This window comes from Vanacampus margaritifer, chromosome 8, assembly GCF_051991255.1.
Source record: "Vanacampus margaritifer isolate UIUO_Vmar chromosome 8, RoL_Vmar_1.0, whole genome shotgun sequence".
NCBI classification, from domain to species: Eukaryota; Metazoa; Chordata; class Actinopteri; order Syngnathiformes; family Syngnathidae; genus Vanacampus; species Vanacampus margaritifer.
Window position 1 is genome coordinate 193526 of NC_135439.1, and position 8975 is coordinate 202500.

At 50.8% G+C, this 8975-nt stretch overlaps 1 protein-coding gene across 4 annotated transcripts in view; it reads right to left on the minus strand.

The window, feature by feature from the left end:
- Positions 1–106: 106 nt before the first annotated feature.
- The window catches only part of mgat4b (alpha-1,3-mannosyl-glycoprotein 4-beta-N-acetylglucosaminyltransferase B), a 15838-nt gene continuing 6969 nt past the window's right edge, over positions 107–8975 (minus strand). For 2 of the 4 annotated variants that reach the window (XM_077573418.1, XM_077573417.1), the window contains 12 exons: positions 8799–8942; positions 8372–8505; positions 7132–7178; positions 6724–6837; positions 6050–6125; positions 5864–5978; positions 5553–5683; positions 4209–4316; positions 3945–4138; positions 3801–3879; positions 3647–3734; positions 107–1902 (listed from right to left, as the gene is read on the minus strand). In XM_077573418.1, the coding sequence (XP_077429544.1) occupies positions 1673–1902; positions 3647–3734; positions 3801–3879; positions 3945–4138; positions 4209–4316; positions 5553–5683; positions 5864–5978; positions 6050–6125; positions 6724–6837; positions 7132–7178; positions 8372–8505; positions 8799–8942 (1460 nt within the window). In that variant the 3' untranslated portion in view covers positions 107–1672. Of the gene's footprint in view, positions 1903–3646; positions 3735–3800; positions 4139–4208; positions 4317–5552; positions 5684–5863; positions 5979–6049; positions 6126–6723; positions 6838–7131; positions 7179–8371; positions 8506–8798; positions 8943–8975 lie in introns of all 4 variants that reach the window. The other 2 variants (XM_077573419.1, XR_013295076.1) reach the window with 2 other exon arrangements.

An 8975-nucleotide genomic window follows, 5' to 3' on the forward strand; every position in this document is an offset into this window, starting at 1 on the left:
ATCTTTTTGTTTGTCTGCATTTTTTTGCACTTTGAATAGTCATTTAAATTTCATTTATTGTCATTGCTACATTTTTATTTTAATATTGTGAATTACATTATTAATATATTGCAAAATCCATGTAAATGCATGTGAAAGTTTGACATTTGTAGATGTATATCCCACCAATTAAAAGAAATAAAGAAAAAGAAAAAAATGACTGTTTTACGAGTTGTAAATGGAGGGAGTAAATTGGAAGTAATCTTGAAAATCCATGAAAATTATTACACTGACTGTAGTCGTTAAAAAAATAATCCAGTTTTGTATAAAGTACCTGAAATCGATATATGACTGTGAAACTTGTATTGTTGATAATTCATTTAATAATTTATTCTTTTCATCAGCTACTGAGGAAACTAGACATGACATAAAAGTAGAAAAGTGTCAAGTACAGAAAAGCATCTCTCTAAGTGGAGTAATTCTTCTGAAGTTACACTTGGAGTAGAAAGTAGTGTACAACAAAGTGTTCATTCTGAGCAGGCGTCAACATGGCGTGCCTACACCTGCGTCATGTGATCTTCTCTCCTGTCACGTGACTGGAACAGAAAACGTCCTTGTGATCTGATGTATGCGCCCCTTTACCCTTCCAGTGGCAATTTCGTCTCAGCGTGTGTGTGTGTGCGTGTGTGCGCGCGCGTGTGCGTGTGTGTGTCCGGTGAGCCGCCTTGTGAAGGCCCACAGGAAGTTGTGGCCTCCAACATTTGGACGAGGAAGCTGAGGAAGGTTGTGGCAAGATGTCACGTCCGTCAAAGTCGGTCTCAGCAAAAGTATTGCGGCTGTTGGCTACACGTGGCGTCCAGGTCCTTAGATGAAGACCTCTTCCAAAGCGGCGGCGCTTTTGTCATCATCATCATCATCATCATCATCATCGGAAGTCTGTCCGTCCCGCGCCCCCCGTCGCCACTCAATTGTCAGACCGCTCAACATGACGGCAGCTTCTTGTCACGTGACCCCGCGTCATGCGTCTGGCTGAGCTGTTTCTCCCTGCGGGGGCCAGATGCGACCAGAGGGTGGCGCTGTGGCACCGTGTTGGTGGGGTGGCTTGACTGAGCAAGAAGGCGGACCCCGAGGCCTCAAGGCCCTCGCTTGCTCACTCCCTCGTCACTCCACTTTCTTGATGAAAATCTGATCAAAGACAAGACAGAAACACGCAGGACAATCACATTCATGCTCGCCGTCATCGTCATCGTCATCATCATCATCGTCGTCGTCGGCGGCCATTTTGCCAATGGCTGCCGACCGACAATGGCATCAGAGTGTGTAAAAGTTTTCACTTGACGTCTTCTTCTTTTGGGCTTTCCCTTCACAGGGGTCGGTCGCCACAGCCAATCAGTTGCCTCCATCTCAGCCTGTCCTCTGCATCCTCTGCTACCTTCATGTCCTCTTTAACTACATCCACAAACCTCCTCTTCCTGAGTCCCAAAACCAACTTGTCAAATTCCTGCTACCAACAAGTTCAATTGCTGACGTTGTAACACTTGATTGCAGGTGCGGCGGGATTTCCCGGAAAGAAGCCATTCCCAGCCTGGCAATTGCCGCGTTCAATTTGAGCCATCGCCATCCAGACATGAAGCTGCATTCCAGGAAGGTGGGAATTTGGATTCTTCCCGCTCAGATTGTCCCAGTTGCGAGCTCAAAGTGTTGCAGGCCAATGCAAAGCAAAAGTGGGATTTGCCACCTTCCGGGAATGCGTTGCTGGATTGCAGGTGGGAGGGCCGACGCTGGATTGGATTGCCGTCATTGACGTTACCTCGCTGAGGATGATCCAAACGGGAGAGTCGCTGATGACGCTGAGGCGGATGGCCTCCAAGGGTCCGAAGGTGGGATCCACTTCTCCTTCGGCCATGCCTTTCTGGAACATTCCTGAGAGAAGAGCAGACGGTGAGCAAAGGATCCGTATGAGGCGACGGAAAACCTTTTGGGGGTTTTCAGGTTTTGGAAGCTGACGGAGCTCAGGACTCGTCATCCCTGGCATGGAATTGCACAACGATCACGTCACGGCAGGTGGAACAAATTGCGATCAATATGTAGCTATAGCCGATGCCGATGAATGAATTGATGAAGGGATCTCGGTGCAGTTGTCCGTCCGTCCTTTTTCGTAACGGCTTTGTCCTCACAAGGCTCTTCCAATTGCATGAAATCCATTTTCCTGCTCTTTGAATGTCTCATTTCTAGTTGCTGATGTTAAAACGGCCACAAGAGGGCAGCCAACGCTCGAGAGCAGGCTTACTTTGAAAACGGATTCCCTTACTAGTTTCCTAAAGTAATGTAACTTGAATACTTTTCATTACTTTTGGATTACTCCGAAAACAAATATGTTCACAAATTTAAAAAAAAAATGAATACGATAAATATACATTTTTACATATTTGTCTGGATGGACGTTTAATGGTTTCGGAATGCTGGAGGAAACCCGAGCACCTGCAATGCAAATCCAAAGAACATGAGACAGACAGACAAACTCCATCGGAGAGTTTTGCAAGCCTGATGTGATGATAAACAGCCAGTGAGGCGTCTTATTTGATTGCTGGCAGACAAAACACCTTTGATGCTGGTAAGTTTCTGCATTTGTAAAACAGTTGAAGAAAAATTGCTATCCCTCATTTTGATCCAAGTCTTCCCTGTTTGGCGACGTGAACTGACGTGAGGATTTAAGGCTACTAGCGTTAGCGGACGCCTTTCTTCTACTTGAGGCCAGCCAGCCAGCGATCATCTTACACGATCTCATTTTTGGTCAATGCTTGTCACACGCTTGAGGAACGTCCGGCAGTTAATTGCGGCAAGCCAGCAGCTGTCGAATTCGGCGAAGCGCAACAAAACGTGCGACCGGCAAATAAGTGAGCGAAAAGCGGCAGTGCCAAGTCGGTTCAAGACAACAGGACTAGGATTGTGAAAGCCCTGCGAAGATTCCGTTGTCATGGCAACGCACGCAGGCTGAAATCTGATTGGACGGTGCAATCTCACAGCGCCCGCCATCTTAACGTATGGAGGCGTAAATCCCGTATGCGTGTGCCATTAGGAGGCCATTAAAAAGTCAACGTGATGCTTATGCGTGCTTAGTGCACAAGCATTTCGGGAGGGGGGGAGGGGGGGGGGGGGTCTCGGGTCGATGGTGCTTGTCTGAGGTTAGGGTCAGCATTCATCCTAATCCACATGCTTCCCTGCGTGAGGTGCTTTTCCCGCTCAGGAAGCATGTGAGCACTAATGGGATGATCTTGATGGCTGCTGGCTTGTGCGCGTTTGATTGCTTCTGACACGCACGCACGCACGCACGCAATCATGTGATTCAATCAGAAGACCACCAGACCGTTGATGCTTTTCGGTGGCTTTCGATGCTTTTGGCGGTTTGTTTCAATAGCGCGTTTGGCGATCCCACAAGGATCACTTTTCAGTCCATCAAAGCTTGTTGATGATGATGTCATATGTTGGTCAACAACAAGCGCAGATGTCTGATTGGACGACAACAACAACAACAACAACAGTTAAGTTGCATTCCACTTTTTCTTATGCGGTGGCCGTGGACACTTTTCCATAAAATGTCGACTCGAACTCCGCAGTAGCAAATGATTGTGAAATGAGGACGAGGAGGAGACGTCGGTTGACTGACCAATTTGGATGAATCCGTCGTCTGTGCGATGGTATTTTGGACTTTTGTCCTTCCCGTCCGTCAGAGCTTCTTTGTCCGCCTGCACGTTCTAGAAAAGAGCGAGACTTTTTGGATTTCTTCTCGGGAACGGCGGCAGGTAAGTTGAAGGTCTCACATCGAAGGGGAGAACCTCCACGGACGTGTTGAGCAGTTTGTCTCCCGGATGCTCGACGTTCCCGCTTCGGAAGAAATACCTGAAACGGTGGCCGCGTTTTAGCAACATGAAGGCGCCGCAGGCGGGACCGAGGTCCGAGCGCACCTCTGGATGCGCACGGGCGTGAAGAAGCGTATGCGGATGAAGTCGCCGGCCACGGGGGTGAAGGCCCAGAAGAAGTCCTCGCCCAGGTAGGCCTTCTCCAGGGTGAAGTGCTGGTACGTCTTCAGGCTGGTGGTGACCTCGGCCAGCGGGTTGGCGTGACCTTTGCGCAGGCTCTGCTTGCCAAAGTCTTTGTCCTGAAGGCACAAATCACACAATCAGGCCAGAGTCCACCTTGACCTTGGGCTCGGTGGCGACCTTCGTCACCTTCAGTTTTTGTATCTTGCCGGCCAGCGAGGAGTGCGTCCCCACGTGCTGGAAGAGCGACGGCTTGAAGCGAATCCTCAGGTTGGCTTTTTGACGGTCGCAGTGTTTCTGAGGAGCACAAGACAAGCGTCCTTGTTGTGTTGCTGGACGGGGAAGGAGCAGACTGGTTTTCAAAATGGCGGCGGCCGACTTCCCGCTGGCAGAAAAGCCACTGACGACAGCTTAGGACCGCTACGCAAAGCGTCAAACCACAATCGGCTTGTTTTGCATATCGAACGTCGGACTATCTTTCGTCTTCTACGAGACGATCCTCATGTTGGAGAGAGAATTTTACCATCCGGCTTTCATCAAACAGGTGTGACGTATAGGAAGCCCATATTTGGGTGAAAGGGGCGGGGCCGGAAGCGATGGGTGGGACAGGAGGTGACGTCACACCTGTCAAAAGTTAGACGAAAGCAGGATTGTAAAATGGGCTCCAGGTGGCGGAGTGGAACCGTCACTCGCCTACGATGCAGGTTGGCGTGAGTTGGCTCCCCCGCCCGCGAGATGCCGTTTGTTTGAGGGAGTGAAAAAAATAACGCAGGATTGGCAAATTCTCTTTGGAGGTGTGTTAAGAGATTTGTCCCGAAAATCGTGTCCGAAACGTGTGATGTGAACGGAATCAACAGGGAAGACAAAATATGTCCTCGTCCAAAGTTATTTTTTGCATAAAAGTCAGCAAGAACTATTTTCCAAAGCAAGTTGGCTAACGTTTTTGGTTGTCTTTCTTCTTTTTTGTGAGATCCCGTTTGATTATGCGAGATTTCTCACTTATTCTATTCTATTGTTTGGTCGCCCCCTTGTGGAAGGAATTCATTTCCTCAAAAGGTGGATGGAAAATATTTTTGCAAAAGAGCCTGCGAGAGGCTACGACGACGCGTGTTCATTCTCATTTCAATTCGGCTCTGGTTCGTCGATCCGCGTCCGCTTTTTGTGGTTGTCTGCCGGCGTGAGCGATGGACACGCTTTCCGACCGATGCTTGACGGTGTTACAAACGGCGGCGAGAGTCGTCAGGCCAAAATGTTTGTCTACTTTCAGCAAAAGCTGGCATGATGGCGAGCCTGCCATCAGAAAAGTCCGTGTACGGGTCACGCCTTCAACGACCACGCCAACCTCGGCCGAAGCATCCATTACGGCGGCAAATAAGGAACCCGACGGACGCAACGGCGTCGGAGGAGGCCAACGTCCCGTTTGGGTCCGTTTGGCCCCGTTTGGCCCGTCGTCTTGCTCGGACGGCTTTTGCGGAAAGGCGGGAGAAAGGTGCGAGGAGACGGCGAGCAGGCTTTGAAGCCTCGGGGACTGACCGCGTCCTTCTCGGGGTTGCAGACCTTCACCCACATGATGTGATCCAGCAGCCAATCGATGGGTTTGTCCTTGTAGAACATCAACATGAACTCCACGATCAGAGACAAGTCGGACGACTTGAACATCTTACCTGCGCGCAGGCACACGCACACGCACAAACTCACTCACCCGCATTACGTTCATCGACACAAAGTTGACATTCACGGCAGGACGTTGCATTGCATGCTAAGGTACGGATGCTAATTGAGCATTTTCAGTTAAGCGGCGCCGGCGTCGTCGCCGAAGTGGCCCGGATGTTGTCGCGTCTCACCGATGAAGCCGAGCTGCGAGAACTCCAGGATCATCCACTCCTCGGAAGGCTGCTGCAGCGCAAAGTTCTTCATGGTGCTCAAGTAGGCGGGCCGCGCCACGATGTCGTCCTCCAGCTGGTGCGCGCGCACACACACGTGAGTCAGTGTGTGTGTGCGTGCGTGCGAGCGAGCGAGCGTGAACGTACCTGCACGTAGTACGTCCCTTTGGAGCGCGCGTACATCATGAGGAAGCAGAAGTCCAGATTCTGTTTGGTGCGCCACCTGAGCCCAAACAACAAGCCACGCGTCAGCCAATCGGCAGGCTGCGCTGCCGTCGCCTTGACGACAGGCCAAGACCCTCTTTTAGGAGTGAGCGTGATGACCACATGACCTTTGGTGGGGCGTGGCCGTGTGTCTTTTCAAGGACTCTTTTGCTTCCTTCCTTCGCTTTCCTTCAGTCTTTCCTCACTTCCTTTTCTTCCCTCTTCTCTCCTTCTTTTCTTGCTTCCCTCCCTTCCTCCCTCCCTCCTTCCCTCTTTCTTTCCTTCCTGCCTTCTTTCATCTCTTTTCTTGCTTCCCTCTCTTTCCCTCCTTCCCTCTTTCTTTCCTTCCTGCCTTCTTTCATCTCTTTTCTTGCTTCCCTCTCTTTCCCTCCTTCCCTCTTTCCACTCTTCCTTCTTGTACACTTTGCTTGTGTACAAAGTCCAAGTGGGCTCAAATTTGATGACGAAAAAGATTCCAATTGCATTCTGAACGGACTCAAATTGGATTTGACGATGGATTGAACCGGATTGAAAGTGGTTTCAAGTGGCATGCGAGCAGACGGAGCGCAGCTTCGGCAGCGTGCCGTCACAGTTTTGTGCTTTTTGCCGCAGCCCACCTGACTCTCTCCTTGGGGTCCCCAAAAGATTCGCGCAGGTGCGAGAAGTCCGGATAGAAGTGGACCGACGGCGACACCACCTCCAACAGGCCCGATTGGATCTCTGACGGGAAACTGACAAGCGCACAGGAGACGTCGTCAGCATTTTGTCTTTCTTTCTGGACGAGCAGCAAGACCACAAGCCGGATGGGCGGCGAGGAGGGCGTGGCCTAATCGTGGACACGTGCAAAGACAACGCAGGAAAGGAAGGACACACATACATAGGAAAGACACACACATTCTGTCTAATGTATAGAAAGAGTCACGCGCGCACACGCGCACGCACTGCGGAGTGGAGATGAAAGAGCAGGCAGGAAGTGAAGGAGCGTGTTGCCACGGTAACAACATCCCATCATGCAGACCACTCACAGGAGCTTCAGGTTGTCTGCCACGCTCACCGCGTACTGATGGTCCGCCTGCGCACACGCACGCACACACATTTCATTGAAGAAGGGTCAACCACAATGCGTCGCAACACGCGCGCCTGCGCACACACGCACACACACAAACGCTCTCACGCACACACCCTGGTCAGCAAAAAGTTGTCAAGCGATTTCATAACCAGCGAGCGCTTGTGTTCTCCATTAACAGCGGCGGGGCGGCAGCGGCACTAAGCTCCACCCCCCGCCGGGCCGTCCAGAAGAGCAAAACAAGCGGCCGGCGGTGACTCAGCTGCGTGACCTCAGTGTGACCTCGAAACCTGGACGGCGACCAAGTCATGTGACTGCTCGCTTCCTGATTGGATGAGGTGGAGGTGGAAATGATGTCATCAACTTGTTTTGGAAGTCTGAGAGTGTGTGCGTGTGCGTGTGTGTGTGAACGTGAGTGTGTGTCTATGGCAGGCTAAAAAGAACTCGACACTTTTACGAGCTCAAGGAAGAAAAAAAGTCAAAAGGCTCACGTGACCAGGTCACGTGATAACATCATGTGGCAAATGTCAAGCTTGGCGACACGTCACATGACAACAACAAGTTCTTTGGCAACATGACTTCTTGCACACTTTCCTTCTTTTTTTGTGCGTGCGTGCGTGTCTTTTCTTTTCTTCTTTTGCCTTCTCTACTTCTTTGCTTCCTTGTTTTATTCTTTTTTCCAACTTAGCGTCCTTCCTTCTTCCTTTCTTCATTTTTTTATTTTTATTGTTTACTTATTCTAAGCATGAGCACATCCACTAAACGTAAACATTAACGCTCCGTGTGTGTGTGCGTGTGTGTGTGTGCGCGCGCGCGTGGTTTTGTCTTTGCTACATCGTGGGGCCCATACACGAGTGTTTTTCCAGGTTAAACTACCATTGTGGGGACCAACTTGAACTTGTAAGGTCCCTACAAGTTTAGACCTCTTTTTGAGGGTCAAGACTTGGTTTTAGACTTTAGGCTTGAATTGGGTTGAGGTTAGGGTAAGGAATGGGGGTAGCCAATCATTTTTCATGATTGGGGTTTGGGGGGAGGGGCTAGGAAATGCATTATGCCAACGAGATGGTCCCACAAAGATAGCACCGTGAGGATGTGTGTGTGTTGGTTGATTTGCTTTCCAAAGTGCGCACGCAAGCTCAGACACATACGCACGCATACGCGCAGACGCACACGCACGTCGCTGCGCTGCGGCGGCCGACCTCAGCGATGAGGACGACGATGACGCAGTCGTCCTTCTCGGCGGCGCTGAGTTGTGACATCAGCGAGTTGAGCGTGTCCGTCAAGTACGAGTGCACCTCCCGCTTCACGCTGGGAACGCCCATCACTATGGAAACTGCACACGCACGCACGCACACACCAAGGTGACTTTATCCACGTAAGAATGCATGAGCATGAAAAGACGCACGCAGCCCCTCAATCGCTACGCGCGCATTTCACATTTGTTATGGCAAGTGAATCGTGCAGATGTTGACAGAACAGCTTCGGATTCGTTTGTAGACGTTTGGACGGAAGCTCAATGCAACGTCATAAGGCCCAGCAGACACACGGACGGACGGACAGATGGATTTCCTCCCACACGCACGCACGCACGCACGCACACACGGCATGACAGACGGCTTGACGGACCTCCGGTTCGTCCCTGTCCCACGTGGACGGCGGGCTGCAGGCTGTCTTCTCTGTTGACGAGGTGAGGAAGATGATGGAGGACGGAGGGAAGCTGAAGGAAATTCTTGCTGACGCTGACGTTCCACAACTTCATCCTGGTCTCGTCTGGAAATGACATCGGCAGCCGGCAGTCAATAG